At 46.9% G+C, this 17942-nt stretch overlaps 1 protein-coding gene across 1 annotated transcript; it reads right to left on the reverse strand.

The window, feature by feature from the left end:
- Positions 1 to 290: 290 nt before the first annotated feature.
- LOC142201192 (thrombin inhibitor hemalin-like) lies at positions 291 to 13113 on the reverse strand. Its single transcript, XM_075272019.1, has 4 exons — positions 13042 to 13113; positions 4219 to 4399; positions 1698 to 1874; positions 291 to 553 (listed from the first exon to the last, which is right to left on the reverse strand). The coding sequence occupies exons 1-4, from the start codon at positions 13111 to 13113 to the stop codon at positions 291 to 293; spliced, it is 693 nt and encodes a 230-aa protein (XP_075128120.1).
- Positions 13114 to 17942: the final 4829 nt, after the last annotated feature.

Below are 17942 nucleotides of genomic sequence, written 5' to 3' on the forward strand. Positions count from 1 at the left end.
ATATGTATGTGTTTTTAAAGTTTTTATCCACTATCTAATGCCATAATAGGTCAATCGTTGTCAAATTAGACCCTTTGCGTGTGCATAGTTTACAAAAATTTTACCACAATCACTCTTTTTACATGCTTACATTTTTTTAAAAATTTCTTTTACATTTATATTTTTTCAATTTCAACAATTTTTTTTATCATTTCATCGTTCCTGATATTTTTATTAGGTCGTACAAGTTACGTCGCATTATGTTATATAAAGGCCCCGCTCATGGCCCAGCAGGACACCATTGAATGACATCATTCACTTGTTTTGGGGGTACAGGTCTCGAGACAAGAAGCTTCATCTTTGAAATTATTGGCATTGCCACCGCAGCCGCCATAAATAAAATTTTCACAATTCATGGTCGTCAGGTTGAAAGCAAAACGATTCATGTAGGCTAGGCAGAGGCCTGGATCTGGCTTCATTCGGCAAATTTCGGGGACTTCTGTCAAATGGAAGACAAAAAGTTCAAGGTCAAAAGATTGGAGATTAGAAACCAATATTATAAAAATAACGTCGTAAGATAGGAACATATTATATAGTAAGACAGGCCGGTGTGGAAGCGTGGCTACGAGAAAAGGTGTTGTTAGGAGGTCACTTCAAATCTGTCATTTTTAGTAAGAGCCTACGTATGGTGGTATGTCCACCAGTGGCCAACCATTCCCTCAAATTTTTGTTACGGCTACTATATCTTTGGCAGAAAGATGTTGACTGTTGGCAATCCATTGCTTGAGAAGACAATTGGGGCAAAAATTTGTTGGAAAATATCTAGTTATACAGAAGTGCCCCATCGATGAGGCAAGGACCTCCCCTTCCATGATGTGGAAGTACATTGACCTATCCCTACACATACTCATCTCCAACTTTTTGTGGGAGGCGCAATATTACTTTTCATCTTGGGTCACAGAAAGCCAAGAAGCGTCCTCTCCCACCCAACCCTACATTTGTCACACTAGGATACATGAGAGGAAATCGATCTGGTGACTCCAAGTCCCGCCAAATGGAACAAGGGTTTTAAAAAGTGGTTTAGCTTAAAAAAAAAAAAAAAAGGGATCGACCACTCTTGGTTTAGAACTCATTTTTGTGTCACAATCTGGGACCATTGAGGAGAAATGTAAATCCCACCAATATTTGGTGTGACCTTTGCCCTTTGGAGGAGGAGTCTTGGAAGTGATGATCCGGCCCCCAAAGATATAGCCCTGATCTCATCATCATCCACTCTGTCTGGGATGACATGAAGAGACAGACGGATTGGAGTAAGCAACATCCATAGAAGATCTGGGCTTAGTTTTCCAAATTGGTGGCAGAAACAACCTTGATGCCCAGTTCTGCCAAAAACTGTCTACGAGTACCGAGAAGAACTGATGGCGGGCAAAAGTCACACCGAATTTTGATGGGATTTACATTTCACTTTTCATCGCTCACAAAAATAAACTATTAACCCTTCTATTTCTGAACGTATTCTTACTGCACAGGATTCTTTCCACACCTGCCTACTTGTACTTAAAGGGAGATGGTTCCTTAATTCCACAAGATGCCCTCATGATAGGTAGGTGGCCCTCCATAGGACCTATCAATGACTCCTTTATCAAGCAGCAGTATATACATTGAGTAATTTGGGAGGGTATAGTACGGTATAAATGCTACACCATGGCAGAACTCACTTTTGATTCTCCAACATGTTTTTTCACACTCCTCCATGGACTCGAAATTGTTGTCATTTCCTTTGCAGCCTCCGTATACAAACTTCTGGCACGCCTGGGTGTTTTGGTCATAATAGTATTTGGGAAAAGCGGCTTCACAGGGCCCTACAACCTTGGGAAGAAGACAGGCGGTCGTGTCTGCAAAGAGATCACAAGTTGTTAGGGGGATATAGGTCATAATAAGATAAGATAATCCTTTAATAGTCCCACAATAGGGAAATTTCAGTGATACAGTTTCATAGATGCAGAGAAACAAATGGACCAGCCCCTTGGTAGGTTTCGGCCAAGAAGGAAAACAGCGCTCGCCCGATATAGAAAATAGGTACTCCTTTATTGATACACAACGCGTTTCGGGCCACACAGCCCTTTCTCAAGTGCATACATTTCATTCCACATGGGCCCGAAACGCGTTGTATATCAATAAAGGCGTACCTATTTTCCATATCGGGCGAGCGCTGTTTTCCTTCTTGGCCGAAACCTACCAAGGGGCTGGTCCATTTGTTTCTCTGCATCTCTACGTCTGAGTGACGTCTACAAGCAGCTGCCTAGACCCTTGATTTGGGGTGCCACGAGTTTATTGAGTGTTGTGATATTACACAACCTCCTCAGGTGAGGGGGCATTTGTCCCAACCTATATTAGTCCAATTTTGTTAATTTATTACACGAGGATCCGCTCGGTGTGGTCTCTTCTCTTGTATCTACAGTTTCATAGATGGTACAGTAGTATATAACAAGAGAGAAACACGTACAAGCTCATGGCAGATAGAGAAATCCTAGGAATCATAGCAACTAAAAAGAAAGAAACACAGACACACTGCAGGATCATTTAGTTCTCTGTGCGGAGTGATGTTAATAATACAGCCCACAGACTGTGGTTGGAGGACACGAGGAGGGGGCACAGCATGTAGATATAACAGGATGAGACAGTTTTTTGCAGAGGTGGGGGACATATGCAGCTATCATGATAACATGTGGTAGTTCCTTTGGTAGGTGGTGAGATCTCCTGCTCACAGCTGATCGTTCGGTATCTTGCATCAGCACTATTGTTCCTTAACTACAAACAATGTCCCAAAAATAGTACACAAACATGGCAGAGTCTGCTGCTCAACCAGGCGCGACCTTGTGACATTACCAGCAGGATCCTGGATATACATTAAAAATCCAGAATAAGAGCAGCTGCAGATGTAGCAGAGTGGAGTTTGTCACTGGCTGGTGTAGATTCCTGTTTTGGTGCACGGACCTCAGAGGATGCACCTAATTTTTTATTTTTTTTTTGTAATGTAGATTGTGAGCCCCACATAGAGCTCACAATGTACATTTTTCCCTATCAGTATGTCTTTTAGAATATGGGATGGAAATCCATGCAAACACGGGGAGAACATACAAACTCCTTGCAGATGGTTTTATGCCCTTGGCGGGATTTGAACACCAGGACTCCAGCACTGCAAGGCTGTAATGCTAACCACTCAGCCACCGTGTGGCCCCCGATGCACCTAATTTATGACAAGGAGTGCACGTTATCCCATATTAGGAGCAGACTCCGGCAGGACGAGGATGATAAAGACTAGCATGGAAAATGCAGTCCTTGATAAAGTAGCCCCATAGTATGTGGGTCCACAGAACACTTCACCAATCCATCCATAATGTGGACATGTACATGAAGGATTAGACACAATGCACACAACCGAGTCTTATGTGGCTGGAGTTTGCAGCAGAATGATTGGAGTGTCATCTGAGTGCAGTCACATCTATGGGGGCTTCCAATCCATCCCAATGATACAGAGCAGGATATAACTTCACCATACTGCTCCCTGTCATCGGAACGGATCAGAATACGTTACGGAATACACTCGGATGACACTTGGATGTCACTTTGAGTGTCACCTGACTGCATTCCACTGCAAACTCGGCCCCACATTGGATGCACTTGGTCATGTGCGTGGGGTCTTAAGGTGAACATATGCATTAAAGTGTCAGTTGAGCTTGCAGGATCTGCTCAGACTCCAGACTAGGGATGTGCGCTCCAACGTCCTTATATTTACACTATACGAGTAAGGAAAGTTGTTTCCGAAACGCGTCAGCCTAGTTATGCTTCCTTTCAATATTTAGCATTCTGTATTTGTGCTTCACCATGGATTTAATAAAAGTTAATTTTTAATCAATTGAGACTCTCCTGGGCTGCTGGATTTCTGCTTTTTGTTATATTTACACAGAACTCCCTGGAAGATGCGATAACTCGGCCAATTTCCTATACAAGACATTGGGTTTGTTACAGATGTAGCAGAGCTGAGTCGTTTGCACATTGTGCTATTATGCCTATCATATGTATAGTACGGTGCTGTGCAATAGTTCGGTCAAGGATGAGCTCTGCTACATCAGCACATGCACTTACTACTTGCAGGAACTTAGAAGGGAAAAGCAATCTAAATAAAACTTCCTTTTCTGCAAAGGCGGACATGAAAGAATACCCCATCCCTCTTACTTTTTGCAGCAGGGGTCGTATCCTGGACTTCGGCAAGGGCTTGCACCAGCAGGGTGACCGCAGCGAGGATCTGGGCAGCATAGACGTGCATGGTTGCAGGAGATAGAGTGAACTTCAGGATGAGCCTTGTACAAGGCGGATCAGGTCGCAGACCAGTGGACAGACTCAACTTCCCAAGGAACTTTTATACACAAAGAGCCTGCGCAGCAGCAGAAGGAGTGGCCATTGTGACTCATAGGAGGAAGCATCACTGGGAGATAGTCAAATTATAACGCGTAAAATAAAAACTAAAATATATTGAAACAAAAGTTATGACATAAAGGGCGTGGGGTGTCCGAATTTAGAAATGTGATGTAGACTGGTTATCGGCAGAGAAGAAACGGGAAAAGCTATAAAGTATAGAATATACAATGAATATTAATATTAGGAATTATTATTATTATTAATTATTATTATTATATAATTGTATTATTATTTATATTATGTTTATTTTATTGTATTTTCATATTGTGAAACAAAAATCTAGCATAGAAATAAAAATTAACTTTTACTGATAACATTAAAAGTCGGTTAAGACACACATTGCAATAAAAAGGTGTACAGGAGTCTAGTGACTGGCACACAGAGTAATACTAAGAGATGTATTACCTGTGGAGCTACTACATTGCCACAACAGGACATGGAGGTATATACAGGCTATGTATGGTATATAGCAGTACATTTACCACAGATGTTACACCTGTAGTCTGGATACAAGATGAGATACGGCAGGACATGAAGGTATATACAGGCTGTGTGTGGTATATAGCAGTACATTTACCACAGATATTACACCTGTAGTCTGGATACAAGATGAGATACGGCAGGACATGGAGGTATATACAGGCTCTGTATGGTATATAGCAGTACATTTACCACAGATGTTACACCTGTAGTCTGGATACAAGATGAGATACGGCAGGACATGGAGGTATATCTAGAGGTCAGCGATCTCTCACTAGAACAGACCAAGGGAAGAATATGCAAATCTGCCTTCCATGATGTAATTAGGAAGTCAGGTGCCTCAGTGTTGCAAACCAATAGAGGGCGTTCACTGGAATGTGCAAGCCTGTCTTCCCTGATGTAATTAGGAAGACAGAATCTCAGTGATATGGCCCAATAAAGGCTGCTCCCTTTAACATCATGCTCGACCTTCCAAGAGGCCTTTGTTTTGCAATGATGCTGCGATTATCACCAGGTATAGTCTCTCAACCAAGCACGGCCGTTTCATTGCAATAACATCGAAACGGCCATCTTCGGTTGAGAGACTATACCTGGTAATAACATACCTCCCAACCGTCCCGATTTCCGCGGGACATTCACGATTCCAGTGACATGTCCCGCGGTCCCGGTTGGAGGGAGGTATGTCCCGATTTCAACTCAGATCTGCGTCCTCTGGAGAGTTGAACACATACGCGGCTGAAGCAAGGAGCTGTCACAGGTCAGCTCCTTGCTTTGCCGCTGAACGCCGCCTACTGGCTTGTAGACGCGATGTGATGAGGTCACATCGCATCTACAACTGTGCGCCAGTGAGAGAGAGAGGCGCAAAGAGTGCAGCGGGGGAACAAGGAGAAGGTAAGTGTAATGTAGAGGTGGAACGTGAAACTGGGGGCAGATGAAGGAGAGGACGGCATGACACTGGGGGCAGAGATGTGGGGACATGAATCTGGGGGCAGAGATGTGGAGACATGAATCTGGGGGCAGAGATGGAGGGGACATGAATCTGGGGGCAGAGATGGAGGGGACATGAATCTGGGGGCAGAGATGGAGAGGACATGAATATGGGGGCAGAGATGTGGAGACATGAATCTGGGGGCAGAGATGGAGGGGGGACATGAATCTGGGGGCAGAGATGGAGGGGACATGAATCTGGGGGAAGAGATGGAGGGGACATGAATCTGGGGCAGAGATGGAGGGGACATGAATCTGGGGGAAGAGATGGAGGGGACATGAATCTGGGGGCAGAGATGGGGGACATGAATCTGGGGGCAGAGATGGAGGGGACATGAATCTGGGGCAGAGATGGAGGGACATGAATCTGGGGCAGAGATAGAGGAGACATGAATCTGGGGCAGAGATGGAGGGGATATGAATCTGGGGGCAGAGATGGGGGACATGAATCTGGGGGCAGAGATGAGGGGACATGAATCTGGGGGCAGAGATGGGGGACATGAATCTGGGGGCAGAGATGGAGGGGACAAGAATCTGGGGTCAGAGATGGAGAGGACATGAATCTGGGGGCAGAGATGGGGGACACGAATCTGGGGGCAGAGATGGAGGGGACATGAATCTGGGGGCAGAGATGGAGGGGACATGAATCTGGGGCAGAGATGGGGGACATGAATCTGGGGGCAGAGATGGGGGAAATGAATCTGGGGGCAGAGATGGAGGGACATGAATCTGGGGGCAGAGATGGAGGGGACATGAATCTGGGGGCAGAAATGGATGGGACATGAATCTGGGGGCCGAGATGGAGGGACATGAATCTGGGGGCAGAGATGGAGGGGACATTAATCTGGGGGCAGAGATGGAGGGGACATGAATCTGGGGGCAGAGATGGGGGACATGAATCTGGGGGCAGAGATGGAGGGGACATGAATCTGGGGCAGAGATAGGGGACATGAATCTGGGGCAGAGATGGAGAGGACATGAATCTTGGGGCAGAGATGGGGGACATGAATCTTGGGGCAGAGATGAGGGGACATGAATCTGGGGGCAGAGATGGAGGGGACATGAATCTGGGGGCAGAGATGGGGGGACATGAATCTGGGGCAGAGATGGAGGGGACACGAATCTGGGGGCAGAGATGGAGAGGACATGAATCGGGGCAGAGATGGAGGGGACATGAATCTGAGGGCAGAGATGCAGAGGACATGAATCTGGGGGCAGAGATGGGGGACATGAATCTGGGGGCAGAGATGGAGAGGACATGAATCTGGGGGAAGAGATGGAGGGGACATGAATTTGGGGCAGAGATGGAGGGGACATGAATCTTGGGGCAGAGATGGGGGACATGAATCTTGGGGCAGAGATGAGGGGACATGAATCTGGGGGCAGAGATGGAGGGGACATGAATCTGGGGGCAGAGATGGAGGGGACATGAATCTGGGGGAAGAGATGGAGGGGACATGAATCTGGGGGCAGAGATGGAGGGGACATGAATCTGGGGGAAGAGATGGAGGGGACATGAATCTGGGGGCAGAGATGGGGGACATGAATCTGGGGGCAGAGATGGAGGGGACATGAATCTGGGGCAGAGATGGAGGGACATGAATCTGGGGCAGAGATGGAGGGGACATGAATCTGGGGGCAGAGATGGAGGGGACATGAATCTGGGGGCAGAGATGGGGGACATGAATCTGGGGGCAGAGATGAGGGGACATGAATCTGGGGGCAGAGATGGGGGACATGAATCTGGGGGCAGAGATGGAGGGGACATGAATCTGGGGTCAGAGATGGAGAGGACATGAATCTGGGGGCAGAGATGGGGGACATGAATCTGGGGGCAGAGATGGAGGGGACATGAATCTGGGGGCAGAGATGGAGGGGACATGAATCTGGGGCAGAGATGGGGGACATGAATCTGGGGGCAGAGATGGGGGAAATGAATCTGGGGGCAGAGATGGAGGGACATGAATCTGGGGGCAGAGATGGAGGGGACATGAATCTGGGGGCAGAAATGGATGGGACATGAATCTGGGGGCCGAGATGGAGGGACATGAATCTGGGGGCAGAGATGGAGGGGACATTAATCTGGGGGCAGAGATGGAGGGGACATGAATCTGGGGGCAGAGATGGGGGACATGAATCTGGGGGCAGAGATGGAGGGGACATGAATCTGGGGCAGAGATGGGGGACATGAATCTGGGGCAGAGATGGAGAGGACATGAATCTTGGGGCAGAGATGGGGGACATGAATCTTGGGGCAGAGATGAGGGGACATGAATCTGGGGGCAGAGATGGAGGGGACATGAATCTGGGGGCAGAGATGGGGGGACATGAATCTGGGGCAGAGATGGAGGGGACACGAATCTGGGGGCAGAGATGGAGAGGACATGAATCTGGGGGCAGAGATGGAGGGGACATGAATCTGAGGGCAGAGATGCAGAGGACATGAATCTGGGGGCAGAGATGGGGGACATGAATCTGGGGGCAGAGATGGGGGACATGAATCTGGGGGCAGAGATGGAGGGGACATGTATCTGGGGGCAGAGATGGAGAGGACATGAATCTGGGGGAAGAGATGGGGGGACATGAATCTGGGGGCAGAGATGGGGGATATGAATCTGGGGTCAGAGATGGGGAACATGAATCTGGGGGCAGAGATGGAGAGGACATGAATCTGGGGGCAGAGATGGAGGGGACATGAGTCTGAGGCAGAGATGGAGGGACATGAATCTGGGGCAGAGATGGGGGACATGAATCTGGGGGCAGGGATGGGGGACATGAATCTGGGGGCAGAGATGGAGGGGACAAGAATCTGGGGTCAGAGATGGAGAGGACATGAATCTGGGGGCAGAGATGGGGGACATGAATCTGGGGGCAGAGATGGAGGGGACATGAATCTGGGGGCAGAGATGGAGGGGACATGAATCTGGGGGCAGAGATGGGGGACATGAATCTGGGGGCAGAGATGGAGGGGACATGAATCTGGGGCAGAGATGGGGGACATGAATCTGGGGCAGAGATGGAGAGGACATGAATCTTGGGGCAGAGATGGGGGACATGAATCTTGGGGCAGAGATGAGGGGACATGAATCTGGGGGCAGAGATGGAGGGGACATGAATCTGGGGGCAGAGATGGGGGACATGAATCTGGGGCAGAGATGGAGGGGACACGAATCTGGGGGCAGAGATGGAGAGGACATGAATCTGGGGGCAGAGATGGAGGGGACATGAATCTGAGGGCAGAGATGCAGAGGACATGAATCTGGGGGCAGAGATGGGGGACATGAATCTGGGGGCAGAGATGGAGAGGACATGAATCTGGGGGAAGAGATGGAGGGGACATGAATTTGGGGGCAGAGATGGAGGGGACATGAATCTTGGGGCAGAGATGGGGGACATGAATCTTGGGGCAGAGATGAGGGGACATGAATCTGGGGGCAGAGATGGAGGGGACATGAATCTGGGGGCAGAGATGGAGGGGACATGAATCTGGGGGAAGAGATGGAGGGGACATGAATCTGGGGGCAGAGATGGAGGGGACATGAATCTGGGGGAAGAGATGGAGGGGACATGAATCTGGGGGCAGAGATGGGGGACATGAATCTGGGGGCAGAGATGGAGGGGACATGAATCTGGGGCAGAGATGGAGGGACATGAATCTGGGGCAGAGATGGAGGGGACATGAATCTGGGGGCAGAGATGGAGGGGACATGAATCTGGGGGCAGAGATGGGGGACATGAATCTGGGGCAGAGATGAGGGAACATGAATCTGGGGGCAGAGATGGGGGACATGAATCTGGGGGCAGAGATGGAGGGGACATGAATCTGGGGTCAGAGATGGAGAGGACATGAATCTGGGGGCAGAGATGGGGGACATGAATCTGGGGGCAGAGATGGAGGGGACATGAATCTGGGGGCAGAGATGGAGGGGACATGAATCTGGGGCAGAGATGGGGGACATGAATCTGGGGGCAGAGATGGGGGAAATGAATCTGGGGGCAGAGATGGAGGGACATGAATCTGGGGGCAGAGATGGAGAGGACATGAATCTGGGGGCAGAAATGGATGGGACATGAATCTGGGGGCCGAGATGGAGGGACATGAATCTGGGGGCAGAGATGGAGGGGACATTAATCTGGGGGCAGAGATGGAGGGGACATGAATCTGGGGGCAGAGATGGGGGACATGAATCTGGGGGCAGAGATGGGGGACATGAATCTGGGGCAGAGATGGAGAGGACATGAATCTTGGGGCAGAGATGGGGGACATGAATCTTGGGGCAGAGATGAGGGGACATGAATCTGGGGGCAGAGATGGAGGGGACATGAATCTGGGGGCAGAGATGGGGGGACATGAATCTGGGGCAGAGATGGAGGGGACACGAATCTGGGGGCAGAGATGGAGAGGACATGAATCTGGGGGCAGAGATGGAGGGGACATGAATCTGAGGGCAGAGATGCAGAGGACATGAATCTGGGGGCAGAGATGGGGGACATGAATCTGGGGGCAGAGATGGGGGACATGAATCTGGGGGCAGAGATGGAGGGGACATGTATCTGGGGGCAGAGATGGAGAGGACATGAATCTGGGGGAAGAGATGGGGGGACATGAATCTGGGGGCAGAGATGGGGGATATGAATCTGGGGTCAGAGATGGGGAACATGAATCTGGGGGCAGAGATGGAGAGGACATGAATCTGGGGGCAGAGATGGAGGGGACATGAGTCTGAGGCAGAGATGGAGGGACATGAATCTGGGGCAGAGATGGGGGGCATGAATCTAGGGGCAGGGATGGGGGGACATGAATCTGGGGCAGAGATGGGGGGACATGAATCTGGGGCAGAGATGGGGGGCATGAATCTGGGGGCAGAGATGGAGGGGACATGAATCTGGGGGCAGAGTTGGAGGGGACATGAATCTGGGGGCAGAGTTGGAGGGGACATGAATCTGGGGGCAGAGATGGGGGGACATGAATCTGGGGGCAGAGATGTGGGAACATGAATCTGGGGGCAGAGATGGAGAGGACATGAATCTGGGGGAAGAGATGGAGGGGACATGAATTTGGGGGAAGAGATGGGGGACATGAATCTGGGACAGAGATGGAGGGGACATGAAACTGGGGGCAGAGATGGAGGGGGGGCATGAAACTGGGGGCAGATGAAGGGTGTATATGAAACTGGGGGAGAGATAGAGGGGGGACATATAATTTACGGGTGACTGTAGGAGGATTATACTGTGTGCGGGCACATGAAAGATTAATGAGAATGGGCGGAATCAACACAAAAGTGGGTGTGGCTAAATTTGCACGCTGCACATTTTGTTCTTCTTTCGGTTCTTCAAAAGTTGGGAGGTATGGGTAATAATCCCAGCATCATTGCAAAACAAAGGCCTCTTGGAAGGTCGGGCATGATGTTAAAGGGAGCAGCCTTTATTGGGCTATATCACTGAGATTCTGTCTTCCTAATTACATCATGGAAGGCAGATTTGCATATTCTTCCCATGGTCCTTTGCAAAGTGGAGTGCTAAAGGCTTAATAAGTCTCCACACACCTGTATGGTGGTCTCTCCCCAAGGAGTGACGATACCCCCCTAGAACAGACCAAATCAGATGTAACTCATTGTTTATCTGCCAGACTATAGCAGGTTTACCAGGGAGGTTGAAAACTATCGCAGCAATCCATATGTAAGTAAAATTATGTTTTAAAAACTTTATTTGCAAAATGTTCACTTTGAATATCCTAGCAGAGGAAGGAGGTGGGTGGAGCCTGATGGAGGGAGAAAGAAGAGGAGATGTAATGGCGGAGCTGTGTGGAGGAGTTGGGCAAAAAGAATCCTCTATCTGGTCTCGGTGCAGATATGGAGAGACCGTTTTATCATCTCTGAGGGGAGAGAGAAAAGACTCCTTCATTTCACTTGAAGCCGAGATAGAGAGAAACAAGAGCAAGTCACCTGAGGTACAGTGAGAAAGCGGCCACCATTTTACCTCAGGTAACCCCAGAGATAGAGCCGCCTCCATTTTGTTTTTTTTAGATATTTGCCTCAGGAATGAAAAGACTCTGACCAGCTAATATAACAGTGAGCTGAGCACCAAGAGGACAAGTTACTGCTGGACGTCTGCATTGTCCTATCTGTGTGGAGAACGTCCAGAGCAAAGCTTTGCCATCACAGCTTTACATATCACATTAAAGGGGTTGTATCATTAAAATGACATTTTTTTGTCCCTAAGGGCTCGTTCACATCTGCGCCCAGTCTCCGCTTTCAGGTTTCCGTTTCCTGCCCGAAACTGGGCAGGAAACGGAAACCTGCAGGCATTTTTCAAACCCATTCAAATGAATAGGTTTGAAAAGTGTCCGACCGTGAGCGCCAGTGAGCTCTATGGGCTCTCCGCTGCGAAACCGGTTTTGCCGCAGAGAGCATAAAAAACTCACTGGCGCTCACGGTCATTCATAAAAGTGAAGTTACAGGTAGGCTACAGGGGTTCTCCTGAATTGACCCCTGGTGGAGGAGTCTAAACAACAGCGTGTTCACAAGCCGGGTGAAGATTCGGGTGGAAGCATTGTGTGATCAATCTAGGGGAGAGGTCACTACTACAACCATTTCTGTAATCCTTATTGTCCCCCAGTGGATTCCCTCAGAAGGGGAGTTACATTCGAATTTAACAAAAGTTTCATCATGACACTCGAGGAGCTCCATCAAAGTCCGCAGTGGTGACCCCAGGCACATGACGTCACCCAGGAGATGGGAAGAAGCCCAAAGAGGGCCAAAAGATAGTACCAGATGTTGCCATGTGACTCTGGGAGTATGACGTCACCCAGGAGGTTGGAAGAAGTCAGAGGAGGACCAAGAGAGCATCAGATGCTACGAGGAAGCCCAGAAGTGATGAGTGTAAATGTTTATTTTTCCATACCTCCCCTGGGTCTTCACCTAGAATAACTTCACTTCCGGTTCTATTTGAACAAGTTTGGACCGAAACGAATGGCAGAGCCAACTTGTCCTAAGCCAAGACGAAACAACCAAGACCTCTCAAGAGGTTCGCCAATTTCTGTCTCTCACTTTTACACTCTCTTGTGGTAAGACTCAATGTCTAATTAGACCACTTCTATCCTCACATATCTACCTGAGACATAACTGCAAGATGACATTTGCAGTATTCTGACTTCTTTACCATGGTGCGGTACTTTTTGGTCATCTTTGTTATTTTTCTGTACATATTAATATTTTAGGGAATTTTTTTCCTTGAATAATGGATGGCATTGAGGAGTGATATATCCTGACTGTATATATCCTGAGGCAATACTGCGGTACATAGAATATTAGCAACACCCGCGACTTCGTCCGTGACCCCCGCCTACCTGCAGCGCGGCTCTGGACCCTCCCCTATTGTCTTGTGGCTGCCACTACCTTGGCCTCGCTTTTGTCCCCCTACCGTGAAACCCTGCCTACCCCCTTTCTCTCTCCTCCCTGACACCCCGGCATCCCCTACCATTTCCCCCTCCCTGCCTGTACCCGCGACCCACTGCTCCTCACCCCCGCCACCCCGGTGTCCCCCTCCTCCCCCCCCCGCCTCGTACCGCGTCTGCGGCCTCCCCCTCCTCATGCCTCCCAGATGCGACCCTAGTGGCCCCCGACCCCCACTCCCCTGGCGCAACCCCATTGCCCCCCCGCCCCTGCCGTGACCCTGCCCCCCACCCCACTGCCACTGACCCTGCCCTGCCCCCCCACCATCCCTACCATGACCCTGTTCCCCCCTGCCGCGAACTCTGTCCCCCCCAACAACGCTGCGACCCTGACAGATATGTATAATGACATGACCTGTTTTCAAGACAATGATGTGATATTGTGTCACAGAGTTATATGCTATATTGTGCCTATGAGTGATCACCCAGTCTGTCAAGCGTTTTGCTAACATATTGCAATATTGCATTGAACTGACCGACAGAGAGATTGGAGTCCTTAAGCAAATTTCATCTAAGGTAAAAGTGAATACATTTATATATGACTCATAGCCCCTTTATTCAGCTGATCAGTGGGGGTTCCAGAAGATGGGCCAAGTCCAATTTGCCAGATTTGCAGGCAGAGGCTGAAAATGTGTTGGGAGTAGGGCCGGAGCCTCTGCATCGCTGTGTGAAGGTTGCCGGCCCTCTCCTCTCTGCACTCCCGAACTCCCTGCTTTTAGGTCTCAGGAGGCCGGCCAGAACCTCCACAGCATTGTGCACGGATTGCCGGTCTCCTCTTGAGCATAACCAGGGACTTCTGCTTTTTTCAGGCAGGCGGAAACCTGTTTAAGGGTGCACTCTTGTTCTGGACCACCCCTGGCTATTCAGTGTTGCTCTGTGTTCCTGTTAGTAAGATATATATATATATATATATAGATAGATAGATAGATAGATAGATAGATAGATAGATAGATAGAAAGATTTCCTACAACGGTGTATACTACTCCCATCAGAGGACAGAACAAACAGGCCCTAACCAGAGTAGAAAGAGAAGTGGGAGGCCCCGCTGCACAACTGAGCAACAAGACAAATACAATAGAGTCTCTAGTTTGAGAAATCGACGCCTCACAGGTCCTCAACTGGCAACTTCATTAAATAGTACCCGCAAAATGACACTGTCAACGTCTACAGTGAAGAGACGTCTTTGGGATGTCGGCCTTCAGGGCAGAGGGGCAAAGAAAAAGCCATATCTGAGACTGGCTAATAAAAGGAAAAGATTAATATGGGCAAAAGAACACAGACATTGGACAGAGGAAAATTGGAAAAAAGTGTTATGGACAGACGAATCAAAGTTTGAGGTGTTTGGATCACACAGAAGAACATTTGTGAGACACAGAACAACTGAAAAAATGCTGGAAGAGACGGTCAAGTTTAGTGGAGGTCATGTGATGGTCTGGGGTTGCTTTGGTGCTGGTAAAGTGGGAGATTTGTGCAAGGTAAAAGGGATTTTGAGTAAGGAAGGCTATCACTCCATTTTGCAATGCCATGCCATAACCTGTGGACAGCGCTTGATTGGAGCCAATTTCATTCTACAACAGGACAATGACCCAAAACCACCTCCGAATTATACAAGAACTATTTAAGAAGAAGCCGGCAGTTGGTACTCTATCTGCAATGGAGTGACCCGCACAGTCACCAGATCTCAACCCCACTGAGCTGATGTGGGAGCAGCTTGACCATACGGTGTGCAAAAAGTGCCCATCAAGCCAATCCAACTTGTGGGAGGAGAAACATGGGGTGAAATTTCTCCAGATGACCTCTGCAAATTAACAGCTAGAATGCCAAAGGTCTGCAAGGCTGGAATTGCTGCAAATGGAGTATTCTTTGATGAAAGCAAGGTTTGAAAGAGAAAATTATTATTTCAGATAAAAATCATTATTTCTAACCTTATTAATGTCTGGGCGGGGGATGGATATTTTAGCAAGACAATGATCCAAAACACCGCTCCAAATCAACTTAGGCATTCATGCAGAGGAACAATGACAATGTTCTGGAATGGCCATCCCAGTCCCCAGACCTGAATATCATTGAACATCTGTGGGATGATTGGAAGTGGGCTGTCCATGCTCGGCGACCATCTAACTGAACTGAACTTGAATTGTTTTGTAAAGAGGAATGGTCCAAAATCCCTTCATCCAGGATCCAGGAACTGATTAACAGCTACAGGAAGTGACTAGAGGCAAAAGGAGAAGCTACTAAATATTACTGGCACTTTTCTGTTGAGGTGCCCAGACTTTTGCACTGGTCAAATTTTGGTTTAATGCATATTGCACATTTTCTGTTAGTACAATAAACCTCATTTCAATCCTGAAATATTACTGTGTCCATCCGTTATTAGATAGATCAGACTGAAATGGCTGCTGCAAACACCAAAATATTTAGAACTGAAAATGATTAAGATTTATAGGGGGGCCCAAACTTTTTCATAGGACTGTAGATAGATAGATAGATAGATAGATAGATAGATAGATAGATAGATAGATAGGAGATAGATAGATGATAGATAGATAGATAGATAGATAGATAGATAGATAGATAGGAGAGAGAGAGATAGATAGGAGATAGATAGATAGATAGATAGATATGAGATAGATAGATAGATAGATAGATAGATAGATAGATAGATATTAGATAGATAGGAGATAGATAGATAGATAAGAGATAGATAGATAGATAGATAGATAGATAGATAGATAGATAGGAGAGAGATAGATAGGAGAGAGATAGATAGATAGGAGATAGATAGATAGATAGATGATAGATAGATAGATAGGAGATAGATAGATAGATAGATAGATAGATAGATAGATAGGAGATAGATAGATAGGAGATAGATAGATAGGAGATAGATAGGAGATAGATAGATAGATAGATAGGAGATAGATAGATAGATAGATAGATAGATAGATAGATAGATAGATAGAAGATAGATAGATAGGAGATAGATAGATAGATAGATAGATAGATAGATAGGAGATAGATAGATAGGAGATAGATAGATAGATAGATAGATAGATAGATAGATAGATAGGAGATAGATAGATAGATAGATAGATAGATAGATAGATAGATAGATAGATAGATAGTAGATAGATGATAGATAGATAGTAGATAGATAGATAGATAGATAGATAGATAGATAGATAGATAGGAGATAGATAGATAGATAGGAGATAGATAGATAGATAGATAGATAGATAGATAGATAGGAGATAGATAGATAGATAGATAGATAGATAGGAGATAGATAGATAGATAGATAGATAGATAGATAGGAGATAGATAGATAGGAGATAGATAGATAGATAGATAGATAGATAGATAGATAGATAGGAGATAGATAGATAGATAGATAGGAGATAGATAGATAGATAGATAGATAGATAGATAGATAGGAGATAGATAGATAGATAGATAGATAGATAGATAGGAGATAGATAGATAGGAGATAGATAGATAGATAGATAGATAGATAGATAGATAGGAGATAGATAGATAGATAGATAGATAGATAGGTGATATACTGGTGACCTACTACTGTGGCCCTTGCAGTGACTCATTTGAGTAAATGGGACAAAGCAAATATGGCCTGCACCACCACCAAAGCCTAGGGCATGCAGGTAGACAGACCAATGTAAGCAATGAAGAAGCTACAATGCTCAGTAAAGTACCCCCTGCTGATCTAATATTAATGATCTATCCTAATGATAAGCCATCAATTTTGTTACCCGAGAAAACCCTTTTAATTTTGTCTATGTGGGACATTTGGAGCACTTGTGGAGTACAATTACACCCCATGGTTATTAAGTAGCTTGGTAGTAAAAATCTTCAAATTCTTTGGGACCCTCATTCAGTATCTTATTTCGTGTATGATGGACAAAGAAATGTCAAATATTCCAAATTTTCCAGGATCCCCAAATTTTGAAAAAAAATTCCAACAAATACAGGGATGCACTTACAAAAACTAGCCAAAGGTTCCCGAAAGACTAAAATTTCATCCATTTTTTTACATGTTATATTTAGAACAATTTATACCAGAATAAATTTCTAAGGGCCCGTTCACACGGGCACAAAGGGGACGGAATGGATTATGGCACGTAATCCACGTCATAATCCGCCCCCTCACAATGGTGGTCTATGGAGAGTGCTAGCATACTTTTTTCCGCTAATGCCGCATCACTCTCGGTACCAAAATCCGCCCCACCGCCCCCCGTGTGAACTAGCCCTTATAGAGAATCTGCCGTTCCTTGTAGAAAACTAAAAAATCTCAAACATTTTCTTCCCTGTTCAGTAATTCAAAAATATTTTTAAAAATTCATAGATTTTTTTGCCCAATAGAGGACCTCAAAAGTGGGAAAATGATAAAGATTTTCTTATAGGTGTTCTTTGAAGCAATTGTTAAATCTACTTTGCCCATTATCTTGGCAAAATCTCCTCCCAGCTTTGAAATTGATGCCCGTCTCGACATTGGAAAAAAAATTTGTTAATCTTAATAAAATTTGACGGAAAATTTTACACAGAC

This window comes from Leptodactylus fuscus, chromosome 4 (genome assembly GCF_031893055.1).
Source record: "Leptodactylus fuscus isolate aLepFus1 chromosome 4, aLepFus1.hap2, whole genome shotgun sequence".
In the NCBI taxonomy this organism is placed as follows: Eukaryota; Metazoa; Chordata; class Amphibia; order Anura; family Leptodactylidae; genus Leptodactylus; species Leptodactylus fuscus.

Excerpts from the sequence above, each read along its gene's own strand:
- LOC142201192 (XM_075272019.1), bottom strand. The coding sequence starts at position 13,113 with ATGACCAAAAAGTACCGCACCATGGTAAAGAAGTCAGAATACTGCAAA. Across the intron at positions 4,400-13,041 it reads ATCTTGCAGTTATGTCTCAG|TTCCTTGGGAAGTTGAGTCT; the intron begins GTAGATATGTGA and ends TGTGTATAAAAG. Across the intron at positions 554-1,697 it reads AACATGTTGGAGAATCAAAA|ACGACGTTATTTTTATAATA; the intron begins GTGAGTTCTGCC and ends TGTTCCTATCTT.